This window comes from Rhagoletis zephyria, unplaced genomic scaffold (assembly GCF_001687245.7).
Source record: "Rhagoletis zephyria isolate East Lansing unplaced genomic scaffold, Rhagoletis_zephyria_1.1 Rzeph_scaffold_00013, whole genome shotgun sequence".
NCBI classification, from domain to species: Eukaryota; Metazoa; Arthropoda; class Insecta; order Diptera; family Tephritidae; genus Rhagoletis; species Rhagoletis zephyria.
The window spans coordinates 393,567-421,391 of NW_016157097.1; the positions used below are offsets into that span (position 1 = coordinate 393,567).

Sequence of the window (27,825 nt, forward strand, 5' to 3'; positions counted from 1 at the left end):
GCAAATAAAAAGTATCCGGATAATAAATTTCGCTTAAGGCGTTCAAGCGACAACAACTTTTAGTTAGTGTTATCCTTCGTTGGGACACCCTACTCGGAAAACTCAAATCAATTCATCCGAAAATGTAACACCGGCTGTCGTGAAAAAATGAAAATTACAATTTTATATTATTCTGCTTTCAATGCCGTTATAAAGAAGCGAATAAAAGGCGCTTTTTATTAAGATATCGCCCTGAAACAATGGCATAGAATAAAAAAATCATTCCCAAATCAGATTTATGCTTTTTGCTCTGATGAGCACAAGTACTGTTTGCTAACACATTTTTAACGACTTTCTATTTGCTTTTTTTAATTTTATGAACATACTTATTTTTTTTTAAGTAATATTGTCTGTTTGTATTCTTTTTGAATAACATTACTTTTCAAAAATCCTTGAACCTTGATAAACATTTAAAAAAAAAGGTATACTCGTACATAATATTTAAGAAAAACGTTTGAAAAATTAATAGCGCAAAACAAAAAAATAATAATTATACGCATGTACATATGTATATTTTTTCTAAGCTTTTAAGGGCAGGCAGTTGAATTTTACATCTCTTACTACGATACAATAACCATATAAATATCTACTAAATATGTCTATAAATTTAATGTTTTGTTTCTATAAATATATGTTTAGGCATGTATAAATAATCATTTCTCTTTGTTATCACATGTACAATTTTTCACTAACACATACTCAGTTGTTGTTGTTGCTGCTGCCGCTTACCAACAATAAGGCAACTATGTTGCTGTGGTTTTACCATCATTATCAATTTTTAATCTATGCAAAGTGTTACCTCCGAACCTGCACTACATTACCATACGAATTAATATGTTCTCAAGTTTTAAGTTAAATAGGATGACAACCCAAATGAAACAAAAAGAAAAATTATAAATTGCAATAAGACATAGTAACAAATACAAGGAATATACATCGTATTCAGCGAGGGCTAAATTAACTAATACGAATAGCTACATATCTTAGTAGTTTACGTGGCGTCGCTTGGCAAAGGAAGCACAATTGTTTTTTACTAAATTTTGGTTTACTTTAAAATATTTATCTGATATCCTTGACACATGTATGATCATATTTTTTAATGAAATATTTAGTTCATGAGCTTAATTAAAGTTAACTCAAATAACTAATATTTTTCAAGTGGTATAAATAACTTAGTTAATAAATTTAGTATAGATACATATATGCTATGCATTTTTTTATACTAACGCACACACACACACATATATATATATATATATATATATATTAATGTATGTTGTATATTAGCGCTACTGTATTTTAAGTATACAATACTCTGCTGTATGGGGGAATTTTTTTCATAAGTACGAATTCTTAATACATGAATATGTGATTTACGATGGCAACAAACTGCGCAAGGTACATTATCTTTTTTTCTAAAACAACAACATTTAATATTACACTTGTCATAAACATTTTCTTGAAACAGCGGTCTGTTCACTATATTAGTTTGTTGTTTTCTGTCGGAGGGTGGCGTGATTGGGCTTGCTTGCATTTTTTTTAACATAGCGCATAAAAGTGTCTGGCTTGTTTAAATTTTTGTTAGCAAATCTTCAAGTCCTACGTGTTTCGGCAATTCGATGTCTTCTAATTTTAGATCACTATACTTGAAAACTACTTTGAAGGGATGTATAAATTTCTGATCCATAGTAAATTCGTCGTTTTTAATCTGTAATTTGTATAGTAAAAAATTCAAATTTAGATTTGTGTGAGAACAAAAGAAACCGAATATATTACCATTGGACGCTCGTTTAGCTTTTTGGTGAGTTTCTCCAAGAATGTATTTGTTATTTCACTTTCATAGTCGTCCAGCTTGTATGATTTCATCACCTTAAAATAATATTGGAATACAAATTATTCTTACAGACTACTCTAACACTAATTAAGTGCTACTAAAAATTTTTTGCGTGAACTCAGTTCATCAGTAATTGATTCTGAGCTTAACCTGTGACAACCAAAATCTTACCTTAAGCACTTGCGCCGTATTCAAAGATGTGCACAAATCACAGATACTTTGCACATCTTGTTCACTCTTGCGCGATTGCAGCAACTGTGATACTTGATTGAGTGGTGCCAACGGCGCTAAGACATCAGTTGACTAAAATAAAATATTTATACGTAAAATATATAAAATTAAGCTTAAAACCACGCAGCGACTGCCGAAGAGACTTACCATTTTTTTGCTACGCACCCAATCCTCGATATAACCTAAATTATAACGTATTATCATACCCGTCTCCCACATACAAATATCACCTCGCAACATCAAGCAATTCAGAGCCACCGCGCAAATGAAGTATAATAATTGATGGAATATCTGCTCTGAGTAACAACGATCTAAGCCGAAATGTTGGAATTGCTTATAAAATTGTTCCAGGTGATTGATGAGCAGCCTCCAAGCAGCTACTTTGCCATGCTCGGGTGATGACGTCGAATCCATGGAGGCAGTACGAGCGCGCATACCCGGCACCTGCCTGCTACGCTGGATCTCGTCATTATCGAGTATGGCAGGCACTATATATTGCTCGAGCAATGTCTGTATCTGCTTCACCAACACCTGATAGAGACTGATGATTATGTCGAGTACAACGCGGCGATACTCATACAAATTAAAATTCTTTAATTGTTGTTGATTTTGTTTTTCCGTATTGAATTTCACGTATTCTTCAACATCACCATATTGTTTCAGCAAATTCAGCAGCCTAGAGAATGAGAAATAAAGTGGATGGACATTAAATAATCTGCAATATTCATTTTTAGTTTCAACATACGTGATTGAATTAACCAGCCAAAGCAAACGCATTTCGATCACATTAGGATTGCGATGAATTTTTTTGATTTGCATTACAAATTTGCTCAGCAGCTCACGAACATCGTCATCCGCATTTATAAGATCTGTATAACTTTTGGGGGAATGAAGTTAAATGTAATTATAAAATGTTCAATATTATATTAACATTACAAACTATACTATGCTCTTACCGAATGCACATGAATATTATATAAGCAGGAAAGCCCGGAAAGAGGCCAACAGCCAAACGTGGTGTCATACCGCCAACCAGACGTTGCAGTATCTTATCAACATCCTCAATGCGGAACTTCATAACACCTTTAAAAATACAAATACAAATACAATGTAGCTTAAATTTATTACAAATGTTTGGTTTACGCTTACCCTGGTAGTTTTGAATCTTTTGCTTGCTCACACCCGCCACAGTCTTCTTTTCGCTCTCATTGCCATTTGCATCTTGCGAAATTCCATGTTCTTGTAGCTTGAATATCAATTTCTCATTACCCTGTTTTAGCGCTTCAAATTTCCTTGTCATAATATTCATTTCCTCCTGAGTAATGAAGGGAATAAGGTTAAAATAAACGCTACACTAAACTTAAAGACAGTTTTTGCTCACCTGTAGCTGTGAGTATTGTGCAAAAGAACGCTGCAGCTCATAACGTAGATAGCGTTCATTCTGGCGTAGAGATTCAATATTACTCTCATCAAGTTCTTCGAGTTCATTGTGCAGCAGATCCTGTAATTGTGTCTTTTCGTGGCGAAGCTCATCAATTTGTCGTGTAAGATCAGCAAGATGTGCGTTATTCTCTTCGGTTAGAGCGCTCAACTCAGATTCCAGTTGGCTGGATATAAATAATGATAGGCAAACAATTATTTTTTAATTGATAGTTTTCCAATGCTTAAAGTGGAAACTTATTCAAGGATAGGCGATTGATTAGGAAAAAAAGACTTACAAAGGATTTAAATATGTGTAAAAACGGCGTCAGGGAATGTAAACTTTACACTAGGTGTATTCAACTAATCGCATAAATGCTCGAAACCACGTAAACCTCGTAAACTAACTTAATTTTGTATGGAAAACTGGTTTACTTTCGAGGTCGCATTTACGAGGCATTTAAGCGTTTAGATAAATACCCATAATATTTTTATAAATTTTTGCTTACCGATTAACCAGCTTTTGTGCCTGGAATGCCTCAATCAATTCATTGTCATTAAGGTTCTTTAAATCTACACCACGTAGTGAAATACCAGTTGTTCCAAATGACTTCAGTGACTGGCTTTGCTGTTGTAGCACTGCCTTCAGTTGAATGCACTCATCGCGTCTGCGCCGTAGCTCCTCTTGCAGTGCTTGGTATTGAGCTATAGAATGACAATTTAAAGATTTAAATTTAATATCCTCATTCGTCTTATAATGTGTTATAACGAAGAACATAGTCATCAACAGAAAAATCTTACCTTCTAATTCATTCATCTCGGAACCATGATGAACGCTGCTGCGCAACAAATCATAGTCACTGCGTAATTTTTCATTCTCAACTTCTAGTTCTGAAACTCTGTGCATTTAAGAAAGAAAAAATGTTAGTGAATTGGTTTCAGGAGCATTATTCACATATTTCTACCGTATAGAATCTTCTGTTTGCCTATTTCGCTTCATTAGACGATCCAATTGTTCGTTTAGCAACTTGTTTTTCTTTTTCTCCTCTTCAAGTATGCTGCGCAATTTCAAAATAAGACTTGTTTGACCAGATTTCGGTGTTGATGTGGTTTCTGCAATTAAATTAAAATTTAAAGTGCCTTTCTTGAATCAAAATCTTTCAATATGTACCGATTGTTGGTCCAAAGGTTTCTATTGATATCTGATTCGCGTGCTCTCCACCTTGACTGCGTTTCAACTCGAGCGTGTTCTTTGCGGATACGTAGCCCACGTCATCCTCATTCTGACTCGAAGCATTACTAACCGAACGTGAATGTTGATTATTTTCACGCATGTTATTTGGTTTTTGATGTCGACTCAACTCCTCCTTAAGAATATAGTTTTCATTTTCTATGATCTCTTTCTCCTTTATAGCTCGCTGGTAAGCCTCATTAATTTCGTTAGTTTCAACTTCAGAGAACGAACGCTCGTTGCGTAAGTTGGCGCTTCTTTCGACATTCTTGGCCATTTCAATCATTTGATCGATCTGTTTTCGCAGTTCGATATTTTCTATACGCCAAGCCTGCTTTTGTTGCACCCAATCCTGTTCCGAATGATCTTTCTCTTCAAGTAATTGCATTTTTTCATCGCGCTCCAACTCTAGTTGCTTGTTAAGCGCTACTAAATTGTGATCCTTCTCAGCAACAATCGATTTAAGGTTCCGTACTTCAATTTCCAACGATTTTTTCACCTCCAGTTTCATTCTGTTAACAAATTTGGATTTAAAAAATATTTTTTTTTTTACACCAATCGAATGCATCTCAAAGTACTTACTTAAGCACGGAAATTTCACTTGACTTTGATTTAAGACTGACGTTTTCGCGGTTCAGCTCATCAATTTTCTGCTGCATAGATATGATTTTGTTCTCGAGACCTTTGTACATTTTTTGTATGTGTGAAATGGTTTTCGCTTCAGCCTTCAGGCGCTTAAATTGTCGACGGGCCAGGAAACGTCGCACAGCTGACTGACAAACAATGATGGCATATCGCTTCTTCTGATAAGCGCGTCTCGCCAAATAGCCACGCACAAATCTTTGAATTTGCACAGCACGATAATAGTCCATAGCCGCCTGGAAACGTCGGCGCGCCAACATGCCACGCGCATACTGTTGTATGCCACATATTGTATGGCGCAATCTCAAATAACGCCGGCGACACAGCCAACCGCGGGCATACTTCGATATAATAACTGCTGCATGTTCTTCGCGCATCTGTTGCGCTTTCTGGCGGGCCAAGTAGCCGCGCGCGTAACGTTGTATGCCCAGCGCCGTGCGCTGCAATCGCTGAAAGCGACGCCGATGTATGAATCGACGCACCACCGATTGTATAATCGTTATGTACTTTTTGCGTAAGTTCGCACGCACCTGCTCCAAGAAGGCGACTTGGCCAGCGCGAAAGAATATCTGCGTATTGCCGAAGCGATACTTGTCGGAATCGAGAATCCATTTTGTTACGATATTGTGACATGATTGCTTCAAGTCATTCTTGTTGATCAAAGAACGATGGCATAACAGCTGATAACGCATATAGAAGTCATGGTATGACCAGCGAGAAGGGAAGCCGGCAGCAGAGATGCGCACCGTTTCGAGTACACCACAAGCACGTAATTGTTGGACAATTTTCGCCGCCTCCCACTTGAAAGCCACTTTGTCATCGTTGGGCTGGAGTTTGAAAAATAGGTGAAGAATACATATTTATGTATATATATATATATAGCTCATTTACTTCAATAGTGTCACAACTGGAAAAATACAAATATTGAGCTTCCCATTTAGACCAATGAGGTATCATTGGAAAGGTATTTTCTCACACCTCTTATTTTTATTGAACACATTCAGAGTATAAAAGAGAAAGGTACGGCGAAATAGCGTCATTCCAAACAGAAGTAAGGATGGTTCCGTGCGCAGAAGTGGAAAACTTTTGACTGCCATTCACCTGGGAGTGGCTAGAATCGATTCTTGTGCGTACGGTTCAAATCGCAGCTCACAACGTCCGAATATTTATATCCACGTATCCTCTGGGTAGCAACCAAACACGCGTTTGGGAGCGTGCTAAAGTGAGAAGGCGTAAAACTTCGCGTGCGCTGGGTTTGGGTCCCGCCACGGCAAATGTATAAAGGACTATGATTTGAGGGTATGCACCTGGAATATCATGACCCTTAATGGGGAAGTTGCCTCTGCCCGGCTGGTTGACGCTTTTAGCTTCTGCGCTACCCTCCTTCCAGCTTAGGGCTGCTGGCGGACAGTGACCAAGAACCGCCACATCCTAATCCAGGGTGTAACGCGACACCGTGCCCATTGGACGGTTTGCAGCCAGGAGGGAAAACCGGCTGTATTTTAACGGCGCCTTCTCGACATCGGGCCGCCTCGAGGAGTAACGGTGAACTTACTGCGGCAAGGGGCGCTGCCGCGGCGGACGATCGAGATCCCCAGCAACCACTTAGACTGCTACGCCTGGCTGGTCAGGCATGCGGTCGTATGAACAAGATGAAGACAACTAAAGATCAAAACAACAACAAAATCAAAATCAAAAACAAGGAACCAACAAGCAACAACAAGCTAACAACAAAAACTAGGAACGCTAATATACAAAGGCACTAGATAAGGCACAAGAAAAAGGCCCCAAGCAAGAGGATCGGAGGAAGAGCTTCCTAGAGGGCCTCTCCGACGCTGAAGCGGCACTCTTGATAGAGCACGCGCGGGAGCACGATGAACCCTCTACGAGTAGCGGTATCTTCCACGAGAGAGCTCTGAGAGAGGATAGTGGGCATGAGACCACGAGCGAGTCCTCGCGCGGGCAAACCAGGTCCTCCAGTCAGTCCGGATCGACGACCTCGCGCGTCTCTTTGAAGAAGGAGAGGGAACGCCACTCGGATAGAAGGGCGAATCCGCTAACTCTTCCTCACGCAGGCATTTAACACCGAACACTCCGACCTCAAAGAAGCAGCGGTAGAATCTACCCCCTCCGACAGCGGAGCCCGGGGGTGGGCATCTGGAGCCAGCGGCATCTCAGGGCGGAGAAGGGCAGACGCCTAGGTACTCTGATGTACTACGGGGCATCAGGGTTGCGGTCTTGCCTAGCGACTACCCTGCGGTGGCACTGAGTCCAGATGAGCTAACTACCCCACAGGACGCCATAATGGACGAGGTGTTCAAAGGGTGGACACATTCGCTTGCATTCTGCGAGGTGTACTTCCGTCCAGGCATGCTCCTGGTTGATTGTAAAGATGAGGGCACGGCTAAATGGCTAGAGGTCACACCAAAACTAGGAAGCTGGAAGGGGGCCCTGCTGTGTGGGAAACGGGGAGATAGATATCCCACCCATGCACAACATGACCATCTTCCTGCCGAGAAGTGCTGACAGATCGTCAGACTACACGTTGGGGCTGCTAAGGGCGCAAAACGGGGGTCTCAACACCCCAGCGTGGCGCGTCATCTCAAGCAGCATAGAGGACACCGGCCTGCGTTTAAACGTTGGCATTGATGAGGACTCATTCAGCAATGTCCGAAGGGCGGGGTACAAGCTGAACTACAGGTTCAGTTTTTGTCACCTGGCGACCGAAGGCTGCGGAAGAGAAGGAGAGAGACGAGGACTCTATGCAGGTAGATGGAAGTCTGCCGGCTGAAGCAACCTCACAGGCAATCACACCGGCTGAGGGCGCGCAGTCCTCTGAGCCGATACCTCCGGCCCAATCTTCTGATAAACAAGGCACCAGTGAGCGAGTTCCAGCAGCTCCCACACAAGGGCAAGTCCCCTCTACGCAGGAGCTGCTCGAGGGTATAGACCTGCGAAGGCTAGAACTAGACAGGGGAAGCGAGAGCGAACTAAGGCTCTCGGACCTGGATGAGCGACTATGAGGTATCCACCGCCCTTAGGGATGCAAACGATGCGTCGATATTTTTGAAACATCGATAATATCGGTTCAAAATTCGATGTTTGCCATCGATGTTTACAATTTCCTAAAATCGCTAAAATGACGATACAGTTTCAGCGATATTTTAATATCGGATTCCTATCCACATGCACATCCTAAAATCTTTTGACTGGCCATGAATTTTAATATTTATTCTTTTAAAAGGAACATTCAGAAATTTCGAGTTTACTCTTATATCTCGATGTTAAAAATGCATACTTAGTCATTAAAAAAGGACCGGGATCCCGTTGAAATTTCAACGAAATTGGGCCTTGGAACTTTAGGCTCAACGAACTTACAACGGCATGCGTTTCTATTCTATTTATAAAGGCAATTTCTATAAATAAATGCAATAATTGAATTACAGAGAGTTGGAATTGAAAAGTATTAAATTTCCTAACAAATTTACATTTACAATTTACTAACATTTAACAAAATGTTTTTCTGGCGATGTATTTTAGCATCGATGTTAATTTTTCCGATGCATCGAAACATCGATGTATCGATGTTACTCCCCAAAACTTGCATCCCTAACCGCCCTTGACAGTAGCACAGATCAACCTACACCACGCGGTTGCGGCCTCGGCTGTAATTGCGAGCAGGTTTTCTACGGACGATCTGGGCATAGTACTGATTCAGGAGCCGTTGACATACAGGGGCCTCAAAGAAACACACAGGAAGGTAATATGGGACCTCTCTGTTGAGAGGTCTAGAGCATGTGTAATGGTCAGGAATAATATTGATTTTTTCTGCATTACAGAGTTTTTAAGCCAGGACCTAGTAGCAGTACAAGCGACGCTTTGGGTGGAAGGGAGACTCAGGGACATCGTGTTTGCTGCCGCTTATTTCCCGGGGGATAACCACAACATTTCCCCCGCAGAGGTACTAGACCTGGTGCCGCATTGCAGAAGAGCCCGACTTCCGCTGATCCTCGGTTCCGATGCTAATGCCCACCACGTTGAGTGGGGCAGCACCGACGGGAAAATTTTAGTAGACGGACGGCAAATTCTAGAAAAATGGGGAATGAGGGGGTAGAATAGGACCCACTGATTTTAAAAATACCCCTTTTTTCTAGCAACCCTATAGTTCTTATATAATTTATTGTTAAAGTTTTCATATAAACCATGAATAAGATAGCAAAATAACATACAACTTGGTGCTACCAGACTGGAATTTTGAATAATAAAAGCGGATTTTTTATTCGGAATTTTCACTTAGTAGAATTCTCCTTTCTGTTTTGCGAAGAAAGGAGCTGAACACCGTTTGCAGAGAACACCTTTCTGCTTAGGCGGCCTTCGGCCGCACTTAGGGATTATTACCCTCAGGCAGTAGAATTTTCCTTTCTGTTTTGCGAAGAAAAGGAGCTGAACACCGTTTGCAGAGAACACCTTTCTAAGTAGGCGGCCTTCGGCCGCACTTAGAGATTATAACCCTCAGACAGTAGAATTCTCCTTTATGTTTTGCGAAGAAAAGGAGCTGAACACCTTTTGCAGAGAACATCTTTCTACGTAGGCGGTCTTCGGCCGCACTTAGGGTTATAACCCTCAGGCAGAAGAATTCTCCTTTCTGTTTTGCGAAGAAAATGAGCTGAACACCTTTTGCAGAGAATACCTTTCTGCGTAAGCGGCCTTCGACCGAACTTAAAGCAAACAAATCGGGCGGGACCAACACCGCCTACGTCATGGGCAATATTTTTGCACAGGGGTTCGTGACCGGAAAACCTCATTGATAATAATACACGCCCAGAATAAAAGTAGCGGTAAATTTTCATTTTATTTTGTATTGATTTGCCCTGTATTCCTTTNGTGCAATTCAATGTAATTTACAAGTCGACAAAAGTTGAATTAAAGTGATTTATATACAAGATAAAATAAAATAAAAGTGTGTAAAGTATTAAGTATAGTGTTATGTGCATTTATATATATGAAAGTATGTGACAAATGCACTTTTTGTTAAGGAAACCAAGTGGAACGACTTAAGAAATTTTAACAACAAATAACTTATAAAGAATGATATTGTTTATATTTTTTAGTTATACATGTTTTAGAGGATACCTCCCTTAACATCCAGACCAAGTTGCATTTGTTAATTCCACCTGGTTTTCTGAAAACACAAGGTGCGGCTGACTACTAAAGCCCACTAGGGCAATGTCCAACATTTGTCACAAGAACCAGGCAGGAAGTCCTTAACCTGACTCCCAGTAACGATCTGGGTAATAGTCTGATTGGACAATGGTGGGTGTCTTCGGAACCTTCCTTGTCCGACCACAGGATTATCCGCTTCCATCTGGGAGTGCAGGCCAGAGCCGTGACTCCAAAGAGGAATCCCAGGAACACCAATTGGGAAAATTATAGGAAATTACTAGATTTTAACCTACCCGGGTTAGAGAGGGATCACAATAAAGGTGGCTGTATGGCATTAGAGCATAAAGTTAATAGGCTAACAGATATAATGACTGATGCCTTTAACTATGGCTGCCCCGAGACCCAACCAAGAGGGAAGGGGAAAACAGTGTGGTGGTCTCGGGAACTCTCATCCCTTCGGAAAGACACGCGCAGGCTGTTCAATAAGGCTAAGCGCACGGGATGCTGGGCAGAGTATGCGTCTAGTCTAACAAAGTACAGCAAAGAGATTATTAAGGCGAAGAGGGAAAGTTTCAGAACCTTCTGTGAAGGTATTTCGAATACCCCGGCCGCCGCGAGGTTACATAAGGTTATAGCCAAAGGAACCATTGAATCGGAGCTTGCGCTTAAGCTTGCAGATGGCACCTACACCAATAGTAGGGAGGAGAGGGCAACTGCCTTGATGCTGGCACACTTCCCGGAGGCCTCTAACCTGATGACGGAGCGGGAGGTCCAGCAAGCTAGGCCGCGACATACTGATTGGAGACTGCCGAGAGGTATCTTCACTCAGGCTTCAGTCGGATGGGCACTGGCCTCGTTTGAGCGCTACAAGGCTCCAGGGGTAGATGGCATCCGGCCAGTGATGTTACAACAGGGCAGTGAGAGTTTAATACCGCATCTCGTGGACATAATGAGAAGCAGTCTTGCAGAAGCGTATGTCCCACAGATGTGGCGAAGGGCGCGAGTAATTTTCATCCCGAAAGTGGGTAAAAGAGACTACTCGCTAGCGAAGTCGTTTAGACCAATAAGCTTAACCTCCTTTGTGTTAAAGGCAATGGAGAAGATTATAGATAACCACATCAGGTCTACTATTCTGAGGAACATACCCCTGCACACATGTCAGCATGCATACAGAGCTGGAAGGTCCACGGATACAGCCCTGTACCAGATGACAACCGAGATTCAGGGGGCCCTCGAGTGCGGTGAATCAGTGCTCTGCGCCTTTTTCGATATAGAGGGAGCGTTTGACAACACGTCACACTCTGGAGTGCGCAGGGCACTGGAGAGGGAAACGTGCAGCCAGCAATCTGCAATTGGATGGATGCGCTCCTGCGTACAAGGATTGCTGTAACCGAGGTAGGAGACAGCGTGGTACAACTTCAGACAACAAAGGGTTGCCCGCAGGGAGGAGTCCTATCACCCCTTGTGTGGAGCTTAGTAGTGGATGAACTCCTTCAACTTCTCTCTGACAATGGTATGCGCTGCCAAGGCTATGCGGGTGACATAGTAATAATGGCCAGAGGGAAGTTTGAGAGCACCCTCTGCGACATCATTCAAAGAGGCTTAAGACTGACGAAGGGATGGTGTGATAAGTTAGGGCTTATCATAAATCCTGCCAAACCCGCCATCATTCCTTTCACTAGAAAAAGAGCCCTTGGAGGGGGTCGTGGTTAGCGTCGCCAGCGAAGTGAATTATCTGGGACTAGTCCTAGACATCAAACTTCTATGGAAGAAACATGTGGACGCGATCATCTCCAGGGCAATGAAAGCTTTAATGGTGTGTAAGCGTCTGGCGGGAAAATCCTGGGGTTGTACGCCCAGAAACCTAAGATGGCTTTACGTCATGATAGTACAGCCAATAATCACCTATGGAGCGGTAGCTTGGGTTTCAAGAACTACTCTAGCCACGGGGAGACAATCGCTCACCAAGCTACAACAATTGGCTTGTGTTTGTATAACGGGAGCGATGCGAACATATCCGACGACGGCGCTGGAAGTAGTCCTTGAACTCGAGCCTCTTCATATAACCATAGAGCAGGCAGCCAAAAGAACTCTGCTTAACATTGTGAGAGAGGGATTTGGTAAAAATAAAGTCATTTCCTCTAGGAGCATGGAGAAGCTAGGGTCCTCGCTTCCACTAGCCCTGTTACCTAGAGATGACATAGGAAAGACCATAGTCTTTGAGAAGAGATTCAAAATAGAGCTTTGCAGTAAAGCGACCTGAAGTGTGTCCGCTTTCGAGACATTCAGGGCTGCACTCTGCACTGGTACACGGATGGCTCGAAGACCCCAGAAGGAATAGGAGCTGGAATTGTTGGACCCGGGGCCAGGATTTCTGTTCCTTTGGGGAAATATCCGAGCATCTTTCAAGCAGAAGTTTACGCTATCTACCTATGTGCGGATACAATCATGGGTAGAGTGTATAGAAACGATAGAATCCTAATCCTTAGCGACAGTCAGGCAGCAGTGAAGGCCCTCATATCTTATGAGGTCAAATCGTTGCGTGTCCTGGAGTGCATTGAGAAGCTTAACTCCCTAGGTAGACACAATAACATCAAGATAGCGTGGGTACCTGGTCACAAGGGAGTAGAGGGTAACGAGCCGGCTGACTGTCTCGCAAGAGAGGCGGCAGCCACTACTCCAGTCGGCCCCGAGCCCTTCCTAGGAGTGGGTCCCAACACTCTAAAAGAGGAGCTCAGGATAGACAGGATCACTATGAGGGATTTAANGGGAAAATCCTGGGGTTGTACGCCCAGAAACCTAAGATGGCTTTACGTCATGATAGTACAGCCAATAATCACCTATGGAGCGGTAGCTTGGGTTTCAAGAACTACTCTAGCCACGGGGAGACAATCGCTCACCAAGCTACAACAATTGGCTTGTGTTTGTATAACGGGAGCGATGCGAACATATCCGACGACGGCGCTGGAAGTAGTCCTTGAACTCGAGCCTCTTCATATAACCATAGAGCAGGCAGCCAAAAGAACTCTGCTTAACATTGTGAGAGAGGGATTTGGTAAAAATAAAGTCATTTCCTCTAGGAGCATGGAGAAGCTAGGGTCCTCGCTTCCACTAGCCCTGTTACCTAGAGATGACATAGGAAAGACCATAGTCTTTGAGAAGAGATTCAAAATAGAGCTTTGCAGTAAAGCGACCTGAAGTGTGTCCGCTTTCGAGACATTCAGGGCTGCACTCTGCACTGGTACACGGATGGCTCGAAGACCCCAGAAGGAATAGGAGCTGGAATTGTTGGACCCGGGGCCAGGATTTCTGTTCCTTTGGGGAAATATCCGAGCATCTTTCAAGCAGAAGTTTACGCTATCTACCTATGTGCGGATACAATCATGGGTAGAGTGTATAGAAACGATAGAATCCTAATCCTTAGCGACAGTCAGGCAGCAGTGAAGGCCCTCATATCTTATGAGGTCAAATCGTTGCGTGTCCTGGAGTGCATTGAGAAGCTTAACTCCCTAGGTAGACACAATAACATCAAGATAGCGTGGGTACCTGGTCACAAGGGAGTAGAGGGTAACGAGCCGGCTGACTGTCTCGCAAGAGAGGCGGCAGCCACTACTCCAGTCGGCCCCGAGCCCTTCCTAGGAGGGGGTCCCAACACTCTAAAAGAGGAGCTCAGGATAGACAGGATCACTATGAGGGATTTAAACTGGCATAGTTCGTCAGGAATGCGTCAGGCAAAGAGTTTACTGGGAGGTTATGACAAAAGGAGATTCCAAAGGTTAATTAACCTCCCAAAAGGGCAGCAGGTATCCTCACAGGACACTGCAGGCTGAGGGGGCATCTACAGAAGATGGGGATATGGTCGAGTGACCTTTGTCGGTTTTGCGACTCTATCAGTGAGACACCTCTACACATCCTCACCGAATGTAATGCAGTCTGCAGAAGACGTGAGAGAAGATTAGGCTCAATGTGGCATAAGTTTTAGATGTTAAGTTAAAATTTTATATATTTTAATATCGTTATGTTTTATTGTAATATTCTCAGTATCTAACACTGAAATATAACTTGTGGTTGTTGTGTTAGAGTACTTAAATAAATAAATGTGGCCATAGCTTAGGCACATTCACTCCCTATCCCCTAAGGTACTGTTAAATTTTCTCAGAGAATTAGGTTTGGAGGAGGTATTGTGAAGAGTGGTGGGCACAATAGACCCCTATGTCGCGGTGCAAACCTCATTTTATTATCTATCTATCTATCTATCTAAAGGAGCGCAAATTTGGTGTTGGATTCGTGGTAGGAGAGAGACTCCGTCGCCGAGTACTGGCGTTCACCGCGATGGACGAACGTCTAGCCACAATCCGCATCAATGCGAGATTCTTCAACATCTCACTCATCTGCGCCCATGCCACGACGGAAGAGAAGGATGAGGTATCCAAGGATCTCTTTTATGAGCGCTTAGAGCGTCCATATGAGCGCTGCCCGCGACACGATGTTAAAATCGTGCTCGGCGATTTTAATGCCAAGGTGGGCAAGGAAGGAAGGGAAGTCCGATAACGGACTGAGGCTGATCGACTTCGCCGGGGCCCGAAACATGGTAATATGCAGTACTAGGTTGCAGCGTAAGGACATCCACCAAGCTACATGGCTCTCTCCAGATCGAAAAACGGGAAACCAAATCGACCACGTTGTGATAGACGGAAAGCATGCTTCCAGTATTTTAGACGTACGTACACTCCGAGGGCCAAACATCGACTCGGACCACTGTCTTGTTGTAGCCAAGATACGCACCCGCCTCTGTGCAGCAAAAAATGTGCGCCCAACAATGCAAGGAAAGCTTAACGTCGAAAAGCTGCAGTCACAACAGACGGCCAATTTACTCGCCACTCGACTCACACACCTGTTCTCTGAGAGCACTCTTCAACAATCCGACATACGCGAGCAGTGGAACCACATTTCCCGATCATTAAGTACCGCCGCCGAAGAAGTAGTTGGATTTCAGCGAGCCCGAAAGAACAAATGGTACGATGAGGAATGTCAAGAAGCCGCAGAGAAAAAAGACGCCGCCTATAGGGCCACGCTGCCATCGGGCGCAACACGAGCCATGCGAGACCGTTATAGGGAACTGAAGAAGGAAGCGAGACGTATTTGCCGCATAAGAATTGAGAGGCCGAAATACGTGAGTGCGAAGAGCTTGATACGCTAGCCGACAGAAAAAACGCAAAAAATTTTTACTAGAGGGTTAGGCGATTTACGGAAGGTTTCAAGACCAGGGCGAACTCCTGTAAGAACAGCAATGGCATAGTGACCGATGTCCAGAAAGTACTTAAATTATGGAGGGAACACTTTTCCACCTTACTGAATGGTAGCAGCGCTGAAATTAGTGGAGAAGACGAACCCGAGCCCGCAGTCGTTGACGATGGAGTCGATGTTCCACCACCTGACTATGACGAGGTACGAATAGCGATAGCGCGCTTGAAAAACAACAAAGCTGCTGGAGCTGACAGCCTGCCAGCTGAGCTGTTAACGTTAATTGGCGAGGAGTTGATAAGGTGCATGCTCAACTCTTATGCAGAATATGGTCAGATGAACGCATGCCCGACGACTGAAATTTAAGTGTGCTCTGTCCAATCCACAAGAAAGGCGATCGCGCCATTCGCGCCAACTACCGCGTAATCAGCCTTCTAAGTATATGTTATAAGGTCTTATCGAGTTATTGTGCGAAAGACTGAAGCCCACCGTCAACGAACTGACTGGACCCTATCAGTGTGGCTTTAGGCCNATCAGTGTGGCTTTAGGCCTGGAAAATCCACCATAGATCAGGTATTCACAATACGCCAAATCTTGGAAAAGACCCGCGAGAATAGGATCGACACACACCATCTATTTCTCGATTTCAAAGCCGCTTTCGACAGCACGAAGAGAAGTTGTCTTTATGCCGCGATGTCTGAAATTGGTATCCCCGCGAAACTAATACGGCTGTGTAAAATGACGTTGAGCAATATCACCAGCTCCGTCGGAATAGCGAAGGACCTCTCCGAGCCGTTTGATACCAAACGAGGTTTCAGACAAGGTGACTTCCTCTCGCGTGATTTCTTTAATCTGATGTTGGAGAAGATAATAAGAGCCGCATAACTGAACCGCTCAGGCACAATACTTTACAAGAGCGTACAATTGCTGGCGTATGCCGACGACATCGATATTATCGGTAAAAACAAAGGCTACGTCTGTTCTGCCTTCTCGGGATTGGTTAGAAAAGCAAAGCGAATGGATCTGGTGGTGAACGAGGACAAAACGAAGTATCTCCTCTCATCACACAAACAGTCAAAGCATACGCGTCCTGGCACCCACGTCACTGTTGACAGTTACAAGTTTAAAAAAGACGACGACTTCGTTTATTTGGGAACCAGCATTAACACCAATAATAATGTCAGCCTTGAAACCCAAAGGAGAATCACTCTTGCCAACAAGTGCTACTTTGGACTGAGCAGGCAATTGAAAAGTAAAGTCCTCTCTCGTCGTCTATAAGTCACTCATCATGCCTGTGCTGGTGTATGGCGCGGAGGCATGGACAATGAAAACATCTGATGAAGCGGCTCTTGGAGTTTTCGAGCTGAAACCTGTTTTCGGCTGACACTGGACTCGGCAGTGTGCCGCCGAGTGGTGGACTGCTCAGTCCGACTGAGCAGGCTAGTGTGCTCAGGCCCAATAAGTATATCGATAAGCATATCGCAAAGGAAATAGACTAATAAAACATAATCGATATGCATTAATATCCGCATAACCTTGCCGGTTACTCCATGCTAAAATTTTTGGAAATTATCTGAGCTCTTAACTGCAGTTAAGCTGTGGAAATGGGCTACAAGTTTATTTCAAGTAGACAGAGTATTAAATTTTGAGAAATCTACACCATTAAATCTCGGCTTTGTTTTTCCATAGGAATGACAATGCATTTTAGTTAGATAAAATATTTATAAAAAAAACGTTGTTAGATTTCGCGGAACGTTCGAATGCGTAGACATAAAGGTGAAAAAATGCCAAGTCCATTTTTTCAAAATTTATTTTTTGATGCAGAATGGCCGGTAATACGAAACTATATAGATTTTTGTCTCTCTTGAACAATTTCAAAAAATGGAACATCCCATGCTCGGGATCCCGTCCATTCCGAAAGCCATGGTCACACTTATAATTAATATAATTTAATATAATATAATTAATACAATTACCTTGTTTAAATGTATATATATTTGTACAGGATAAAAGTTAGGACAGTCCTCTCAAAAAAATGTGTAAAGAACAGAATATGTAGTGAAATAAGAAAATTGTTTTCATGTATGATTGTGGATCCTGTGATGTAATGTATGCACAAAAACTATAAACCCAAAATTGTACCAAATAAAATAGTAAGCAAATATTGTAAATTTTCAGACTTGTTATAGGCCTTTAAAGGCTGTCAATAAATGAATAAATAAAATAACTCAAAACTGATAAATTTGCACATTCATGCTTCTGGCATGAGGGTGACGAAATGTATGTACAGTTAGTCAATAAAGTTTAGGTACAGCGAATTGTTTACAATACCGGCAACTGTATTTTAAATATTTTATTTTTCGCTAATTTTTTTTTTTATCAAAATATGGTTAATTCTACAACAAAAACCCCAAAAATCAGAGTTCCAAACCTTGTGCATAATTAAAGAAAATTCAGCGAAATTTCATTCAAATGTTGCACTTTTCATTTACACTCTTTAGAAAAAAGTTGAGTAGGCAGTTTTTTAGCCCATTTAATTTTAGCATCACAAAGTGCAAGTTTGAGGTTTGAGGACTTACCATTGCTTTTTAGCAATTTTTTTTGTTGAAGGTGTCGCTCATTTTCTCCATATAAAATAATGTTCAATGTAAATTAACCATATTTTTATAAAATATTAGCGAAAAATAAAATATTTAAAAAACAGTTGCGGTATTGTAAAAAATTGGCTGTACCTAAACTTTATTGACTGACTGCATGTATAAAAAATAAGTTCAAATCGAGATCACTCACCTTTATGCAACGTACGTAATGCGGTGTTGTGGCATGCAAAGTAGATATTAACGAGGAAAGACTCTCTCTGAATTGCGAACCCACTGAACGTCGGTGTTGTTTTGATGGAGCAATCTAGAAAACAGCGATACAAATTTGGTGAAAGACAATTACGAATGGTAAGGTTATTAAGATTAACTGAAGACTGAAACCAAGCGTGCTTATAGTTTTTATTTTCTGGAAATTCGTTAGTGTAGAATTGATTATAAAAAAACACACGAAGGGTTAGCCACTGATTACTAGCCGAATTAGTTATGTTTAGTAAATCATAGAATATATTATATATCTATGTATGTTAATTGGTGGTAAAAATTAGTTTTAAAACAAAACTTTGGTTAGAAAATAACAACATATAAATGTCATTTAAACGCACTAACTCGTTTGCGATTGTCGGCGGTTAACTATTTGTGTATATCCATGTAAATTACGACATCATTTTGCCATCGAGAAATAAAATACGACGTTGACGAAAAAGAAGAAAAAAATACAGGAATATATACAGACACATTTTACAAAATCAGGGCATTATTCCAATAGAAATGTTGTAAATACTTGAAGTGCTAAGTCTAGAAGAAATACTTTATATACTCATTAGAAAATTTCTTTATAAGCATCCGTTCATCTTTATCGCACTGACCTGCTGTCTAGATGCACTGATCACCACCCGTCCGCCTAGGGTTGTTACCTTCGCTGCATCTGCACACAGCGTATCTACTTCTTCCATTTCCATTAGTTGTTTGCACAAAGACATCTCTGATTGACGTATGACATTTACAAGCTCTTTTGAAACAGTGTCACGATTCTTTTCAAGAAATCCATAAACATCGTACTCAACGGTATCGGAGAAATGTTTGATGTAAAAACCTAAGAAATTAATTTAATTAAAAAGCTTGAGATGCATATGCGTAAGTAACTGGCTGGGTAAAATTAGTACGCACTTGTAGTGCCAAAACGGGGCTTTTCGAAGTGTGGATATTTATTGCATTTTTCAATCAATTTCCCAGCCCAACTCTCGTCGCTTCCTTTCGGCATCTGTTAAAAATTATATGAATATAAAAAATTGTGATACTTTATTTGCTAATCTTTTTTTTTTACAAACTCACTCTACATTCTTCGTCCAAGAGATCTAGTACACCCAACTTAGATTCAATTAAATCTATGCATGGCTGATTATCGTAAAAATCGATCATTGTCCACGTTATACCTTCTTTTAAGTACTCTTCTTGTTCCAATTTAAATACATGTTGGTTGAACTGTTGTTGTAGTTTCTCATTGGCATAGTTAATGCAAAATTGTTCAAATGAATTGACTTCAAAAGTCTCGAACCCATAGATATCCAATACACCAATGAAACTGTTTTGCTTACGGCTTCCTGTATTTAGGCTCTTGTTTATCACTTGCACAATATACTGAAAGAGCTTGGCGTAGATATGTTTTGCGAGTGCATCTTTTGCCGCTTGTGCGGTTGCGACACTATTTGGTATAAGTACATGCTCGTTAACTGATTCAATTTGGCGAGTCTTCAACCATTTCCGCAAATCATCTGAGTTAATCTTTAACATCTCACCAGTCACATGCAGATGCAGATCATTATGCTGATAAATATAAGTAATTTTGTGTTTTTCTTTTTAATTAGTATTAATTAATAAATACATATCTGAACTACATACAAAAATTTCACAACCATCAGGATCTACGTCTTCACTTCCTTTTTTGGATTGTGGAATGAACTTTATATTACCTAAATGTAATATGCCAGCAAGAATATTTAATATATCTGTAATCTGCAATATAAATGGCGATGCAATTATACATTAAAAAAAGATAACGTTATAGACAGGATATTTACCTGCAAAGTGCTAAAACCCAGCACAGTCATGGCCTGTACAGTCTCCTTGAATTGATCTTTGTCTGATACTTTATCGATATCGGGCGATAGGCCCATTTTTAGGTATTCGAATTTATCCTGATGATCTACATAGAAAAAAAATGTTTAATATAAAGTAGACTAGTCAAACGCAACTATAATTATTTTTCATCTCACCTAGTATTAACTCAGGATGCAACTCTCGTGCATCACAAAGTTGATAGAAAATATGATAGTTTCGTTCGCCGGGTGCTTGAAATACAACACGTGATTTTTCCAGCAAGTATGTGTGCATTGTTGCCCCAGTAAGATTCATAACACTCATATTATTCTTAAAAAGCAATTTGGTAAATTTACCAAAACGTGAACTATTGTCATTACGAGTAGTTTTAGCATTTCCAAAAGCCTCCATTATTGGTGAGGAAGCAAGTACTTTACGTTCAACTTGTGTTTCAGATTCCGATCCTCCTACAGCAGCAAAATAACGCATCGCATACTTTGCAGATACAGTTTTACCAGCACCTGATTCACCACTCACAATTATGCTAAGATCACATTTTTCACGCTCAAGTTTTGTGTATGCTTCTTCAGCCAAAGCGAATATATGTGGTTCTAATTCCCCCATTGAGCGGCCTCGATATGCACGTATTATGCTTGGACCATAAAGCGGTAGTTCGGCATATGGATTTATGGCCACTAGTATGATGCCACAGTACGTGTAGATAGTTTGACGTTCACAGAAACGGACTTTCAAATTATGTAATACGGCGGGCTCATGAAGATACGACATAGCCGTTAAATCATTTTGACCGATCAGAATGGCGGGATTTCTCAGAGGTGGTAGATTACTTCCATCGGGTTTTATAGATAGTTCGATTGTAGTGCCAGAATCTTTGACGATTTGTATGGTGGTGGCCCCTTTGTGATAATCCCGTGAAACTGTTGCACTCTCCCATACCAGCTCTGGGTGAGGTACCCATATTTTAGACCCCTTAGAGAAGAAATATAATACATTATAATAATTTGTGTTTAATGATTTTTCTAATTGAAATAAATACAGGTAAAATTAGAGGGCTGGGGCATGAACATGCATTTGAGTAATTGGATATAATTTTTAAAATATAGTAAATACCCCTCGCCGTTATTAAATTTCTTTAAATTGCTGTATGATGTCAAGTGGTATAAAACGCAATTTGTAGTTGTTGTTAAAGATGTTATCAATGATAATAACAACTTCACATTGATAACCAATGATTCATTCACGGGAGCTAGCCAAAGCTATTACATTCTAATATATATATGAATTTATTTTAATGCATCATCAATATCTTTTGCATTTAAGTCCGTTAAAAATTTGTCAAACTCAATTCTATTAGAAAAATGTCCAATTAGAATGCGCCCGCATTTAACTTGAACTACCAATTTCAAATAAGAAAGCGTTTAGTTAAACAAGATTTGTATGGAATAGTTTCATTTAGTTAATTGAAGTTTTGGAACCAACGCTTATTTTTTTACATGCAACCAACCACTCGTCAGCCCACTAACTTGTCAACAAATTGCACTTGCACTTGTAGGGCTGCAGCAGCCAACGAGCTAATCACTCAAGCAGACGACCCAAAAGCTGTGAATGTGTTAAATACCTTTGCATATAGCATATCTTCGCTCGACATGATTTTGTAGTAATCTCACAGCAACTTCACTTCAGCTAATTCCGCTGTTTACGGTTATAACTTATAAGGCCCTTGATCCAAACTGCTAAAAGCAAACAAAAATGTTAGCTACGGCGGTAAAAACCGATTATCAATCAAATCGTTGGTGTCGTCGTCTTCAATTTCCCTTTTGTCAGTAACTCCAATCCGTGTTTATTTTGTTAGTTAATTCTTTGCTACGCTTGTTGTATGTTATTGAAATTCAAGGTGTCATACTGACTTTTCTCAAATACATCTTTTAAAGGTTTTTCTAATTTTTATTATTAATTTTTTAATTAAAATAACAATACAGAGAATTTCGCTCCTGCAAGCAAAGAAAATTGTAAAACAAACAAACTAGATTTTTTCACTTTGACGTCCAGTCAACCCAATGTTGACGTTGACAACAGTGTTGCCGCGAGCACATTTTTAAAGCTGATATTAGTCGATAACGCAGAACGTAGGCCGGTTGCTCAAAGCCTGGTTGACACAACACCATTCTTAAGCTGATGCCAGATAAAACTTTGTAGCTTTGCGTGACATTTATAACTTTGCCAGCAAAGCGCCAAACGCAAAAGGTATGCCACAATGAACGCCAAGAAAACAATTTTGTACCGCTTTTTTACTAGTCAAAGTTGCTGTGGATTTCATATATTTTGCTTTAAAATTATCAGCAATGTAATTAAGTTTTATGTTTCTGCATGAAAACTCGAATTTGGACGAAACAAAATAAATATTAAACTGGCTGATTGTCAAAGCGCGCAAAAAGATGGGAGTTGGCCATCTTTTCGCTTCGCGCTGCAGCTTCGACGATTTATGTGGCATGCTTTGTGCATTTTCATACAATTCATCTTATCTGTCAAAGCGAATCTGTCACGTAAAGCGAAGCAAAAGTTTTATGTGGCATCAGCTTTAGGTTTATTTTCTTTTTCGATGGTCATCTCATTGCCGTTTTACAATCAAGACGTTGCCATTTTTAGTTTTATTTTTTTTTCGATGCTCATAATATTGCCTTTTTATAATCAGGCAATATTAAAGAAAAAAATTTCACCATCGAATGAACCGTGAAAGCCCAAACAGTCAACGACGTAGCGTAGATGTAGGTTGACGCAGATACGATCTACATTATGAAATTCGCGTGCTAACGAAAACTCACCACCGCATGGCGGTGACGTTGCCGTTGCTTCTCTCTCTCTATCAACAGTAAATTTGATAGGCTGCTACGTACGTCAACCTACGTTTAAACTACGCCGTTGACTAACTGCGCTTTGAGTTAGGTATTTGCAAATTATTTTTATTTGAAAACTGAACTGAAACGAATTTCTATCCTATGGTCTTGTGCATGAACGAAAGACACAAGATCACGCCTTCCCGAAAGAAAGAAAAAAGTTATTTTCTAGTTGTTGAAATCTCGACGCCATCTTTGTTGTAAGAAGTAAACAACGAAGAGAACAAAGAAAAAACGCGTAATTGTTGAACGCATGAATAATCATTTTTATTATGCAAATTCTTCTATAAATCATGTCGTTGTGTTAAATTATTCTTTACCTTATGTGTGCACACGTTGTCACAAGCGAAAATTAAGAAAACAACGAACAAATGTAAACAAACGGCTAATGTCAAAGTCGCCCAACTTTTTTCCAAGATGCGATTATAACGGGCTACTAAGAAGGCGTGATCTTGTATTTTTGGTTCATGGGTCTTGTGGTTTTTAGATAGTATCGATAGTGTTAAAAACTATCGGTAGTAGACCGAAATTCAAAACCATCGATACATCGATAGTACCATCGATAGTTTGACAGTTCTATTGCGCGCGCTTTTGTTTGTCAATTGCGTTTACATTCCCATTTGCGGCGTGAATTAGTTGGTGGAAAATTTAAGTACTGCTGGAAACAAAACGTTTAGCATCTTTAACAAATTAAATAATATAGAAATGTCTAGCCCAGCTCGAACTCCTGAAGGGGGTGTTACACCAAGAGGTCAGGGAGACCGAACCCCAACGCGAAGTAAGTTTACAGGATATGGTCTATAAATGTATGAACATGTTTTTTCTTAATTTGTAAAAACACCCCTTATTAGATCCGATTGTGGCTCAAGATGCCTCAGATACGCCTATGCGCATGGGTCCTACGACTCAGCGGCAAAGTCAGCCATCCGAAATAAGTTTGCCTCCAACATCACCAGGTGGCTTGAGCTTACCAGCTACCAGTCCAGCTCGTGCGCTTGGTATGAGTGAAATTGATTTAAGTTCACCTTTAAACTATGGAACCCCAAGCTCTATTGGCTCGATTAGAACGCCTCGCTCGGGTATACGTGGAACACCTTTGCGCGCGCGTCCCGACATACGCACCGATAAACGCATGCGCCAAGTAGCTATTGGAGCTCCCGGTGTAAGTTTCTTAGTGGTAGTACTTAAACGCTAGACATTAATGTTCTTTCATTGTGATCGCTAGTTGGATCCTATAGCTGAGAAGCCCTCTGAAGGCACAGATACAGTTTCAGAATCGTCTGCTACACCGCAGATGGTAGTATGGGGCACCAATGTTGTAGTTCATCAGTGCAAAACCAAGTTCAAAGTTTTCCTCATGCGTTTTATTGATCCTGAGGTTGAACGTGATGAGATATCCGAAAACATAGACATAAATCAGCCCATATATATGCAGAAGCTAGAGGAGATTCATACTTTAGAAGAACCGTACCTTAATGTGAATTGCGCGCACTTGAAAACATTTGATGAAGCATTGTATCGCCAACTGATTTGCTACCCGCAAGAAGTTATACCGGCTTTTGATATGGCAGTAAATGAGATGTTCTTCGAACGGTATCCCGCAGCCGTGTTGGAGCACCAAATTCAAGTACGCCCATTCAATGCAGATAAGACGCGCAATATGCGCTCCCTCAATCCAGAAGACATAGATCAACTACTAAGTATCAGTGGAATGGTAATACGCACATCCGGAGTTATCCCAGAAATGCGTGAGGCCTTCTTTAAATGCATACTTTGTGCATTTTGCGTATCAGTTGAGGTTGATAGAGGACGTATCGCACAACCGACACTTTGTACAAACTGTAATACAAATCATTGCTTCCGATTGGTCCACAATCGTTCGGAATTCACGGATAAGCAATTGATAAAACTACAAGAGTCGCCGGACGACATGGCAGCCGGTCAAACGCCGCACAATGTGCTGCTTTATGCTCACAATGATTTGGTCGACAAGGTACAACCTGGTGATCGAGTCACCGTAACTGGTATATACCGCGCCGTTCCAATGAAAGACAGAGGTCGTAACATTAAAAGCGTTTATAAAACCCACGTTGATGTGGTGCATTACCGCAAAGTTGATAGCAGTCGTTTATATGAAGAAGAAGAGGGGTATGTACATGTACGAACGTCAAATGCTATAGTACTTAAATAATTTTAAATATGTATATATGTAAAGGAAAATGCACATATTCACACCTGAACGCGTGGAACTCTTACATTTGCTTTCACAAAAACCCGATATTTACGACCGTTTGTCGAGAGCTATAGCTCCATCTATATATGAAAATGATGACATCAAGAAGGGTATTCTGTTGCAATTGTTTGGTGGCACTAAGAAGACGCATTCAACTTTGGGCAGACAGAATTTCAGGTAATTCATTAACATCATGTCCTATTGGATTATTGTCAGGAGTATGCATTCATTTTCAATTTCTTTTATATATAGAGCTGATATACACTTGCTTTTATGTGGTGATCCAGGTACATCAAAGTCTCAACTATTGCAATACGTTTTCAATTTGGTGCCGCGATCGCAATATACTTCCGGCAGAGGTTCTTCCGCAGTTGGTCTAACAGCCTATGTTACAAAGGATCCCGAAACACGACAGCTAGTTCTGCAAACGTATGTATTTTCATAATCTTATGATTTCGTAAATTCTATTCAAGTGTATTTATAGAGGTGCATTGGTACTGGCTGATAACGGCGTTTGCTGCATCGATGAGTTTGATAAAATGAATGACTCAACGCGCAGTGTGCTGCATGAAGTCATGGAACAACAAACACTGAGCATAGCTAAGGCTGGCATAATTTGTCAGCTAAATGCTCGCACATCAATTTTGGCGGCAGCCAATCCTGCAGAATCGCAATGGAATAAAAAAAAGAACATAATAGACAATGTACAATTGCCACATACGCTGTTATCTAGATTTGATTTGATTTTCCTTGTGCTCGACCCACAGGATGAACAGTTTGATCGCCGTCTAGCCAATCATCTCGTATCACTTTATTATGTGACTCGGCATGAAGAGGAGGATACAATGTTTGTAAGTGACTCCAAAAAAAAAAACCAATTGCTTTATATAAATATTTAAATCCACAGGACATTAGTGTATTACGTGATTACATTGCTTATGCTCGTGAACATTGCTCCCCTACATTATCGGAAGAGGCTCAGCAACGCCTTATTCAAGCGTATGTTGATATGCGTAAGGTAGGCGCACGTCGTGGTCAAATATCAGCCTATCCAAGACAATTGGAGAGTTTGATACGTCTGTCGGAAGCACACGCCAAAGTGCGGCTAAGTAGCGTTGTAGGTGTTCAAGATGTAGAAGAAGCTTGGAGGTAGTGCTATAGCTTAATTTTTGTTTGCATAACAAATTGACTAAACAAATTCCAACTTAGGTTACATCGTGAAGCTTTGAAACAATCTGCGACAGATCCACTATCTGGTAAGATAGACGTAGGCATTCTCACTACTGGCCTCTCGACTGCTGCGCGCAAAAAACGTGCAGATCTCGTATTAGCCATCAAGGAAAATTTGAAGAAAAAAGGAAAAGTACCAACAGTTCCATATCAGAAACTTTTCAAAGAAGTCAAAGATGCTTCGCAAATTGTAAGCCCTTTTTTGGAAATTATTTGACGTGATATTTACTAACGTCTGTATTAAATTTTAGTTGATAACACGCGAGCAATTCGAAGACGCTCTCAAAGAAATACAAGATGAAGGAGCAATCGTGGTAATGGGCAAAAACACTATAAGGATCTGTTAAGTTGTTAAGTACATATAAAAGCATTCATATGAATGCTTTTTTTTTAAATATTCATATGTATATATTTTTTTATTATCTACGGTTATTTCAAATAATTTTTCAATCAAACGTCCTTTAATCCATGATAAAAACATTGGACTCTTTTTCCCGATTCGTCGGTTATGATTTTTTAATTGGTCGATTACGGATTGCAACCGAACTTCAGTTGGGCGGCCAGTGGCTGACATGGTATTACAGATGGCAACTGGCACCTGAAAGCTGACAACTGAGTTGCTTTATTAGCAACTGCATTTTTGTGGTTGCCGCGGAAATTTTGATTGAGATTATTTATTTTTTCAACTGTTCAGCTTATTTACACCCAAGTCTTAGTTGGTGGTTCTTCAAATTTTTTTTACCTTCAACGTTATAGAACTTAACTATAGTTGCTATTCATAATATACATTTTCCTTTCAGTGGCGTTGGCCATCGGCAATCCAACTGCGGTTGCGTTGCCATCCATAATCGACCAATAAGTTTGCCAGCATTTTAAAATTATATGAAACTGAAAATAAAGAAATAAAATTATTCAAAATGGTTGCGAGGCGAATTAATAATTTATAT

General features: G+C 40.8%; 2 protein-coding genes across 3 annotated transcripts; one reads left to right on the forward strand and one right to left on the reverse strand.

Annotated features, from left to right (window-relative positions):
* Positions 1-529: 529 nt before the first annotated feature.
* On the reverse strand, positions 530-22,562 carry didum (dilute class unconventional myosin). Of its 2 annotated transcripts, XM_017611473.1 has the most exons (22): positions 22,140-22,169; positions 20,677-21,490; positions 20,482-20,606; positions 20,303-20,416; positions 19,736-20,227; positions 19,571-19,664; positions 19,270-19,496; positions 19,010-19,033; positions 18,594-18,707; positions 5,337-6,223; positions 4,695-5,266; positions 4,489-4,636; positions 4,325-4,422; positions 4,033-4,228; positions 3,486-3,711; positions 3,254-3,419; positions 3,061-3,187; positions 2,850-2,981; positions 2,252-2,780; positions 2,045-2,176; positions 1,816-1,908; positions 530-1,747 (listed from the first exon to the last, which is right to left on the reverse strand). In XM_017611473.1, the coding sequence occupies exons 1-22, from the start codon at positions 22,167-22,169 to the stop codon at positions 1,610-1,612; spliced, it is 5,478 nt and encodes a 1,825-aa protein (XP_017466962.1). In that variant the 3' UTR covers positions 530-1,609. The 2 variants fall into 2 exon arrangements, with proteins under 2 accessions (XP_017466962.1, XP_017466968.1); XM_017611479.1 differs by lacking the exon at positions 19,010-19,033 and having other exon boundaries at positions 1,610-1,747; positions 22,140-22,562.
* Positions 22,563-23,986: 1,424 nt separating this feature from the next.
* dpa (disc proliferation abnormal) lies at positions 23,987-27,802 on the forward strand. Its single transcript, XM_017611490.1, has 9 exons — positions 23,987-24,193; positions 24,267-24,577; positions 24,641-25,563; positions 25,631-25,825; positions 25,901-26,077; positions 26,133-26,499; positions 26,556-26,797; positions 26,858-27,068; positions 27,130-27,802. The coding sequence occupies exons 1-9, from the start codon at positions 24,121-24,123 to the stop codon at positions 27,223-27,225; spliced, it is 2,595 nt and encodes an 864-aa protein (XP_017466979.1). The 5' UTR covers positions 23,987-24,120; the 3' UTR covers positions 27,226-27,802.
* Positions 27,803-27,825: the final 23 nt, after the last annotated feature.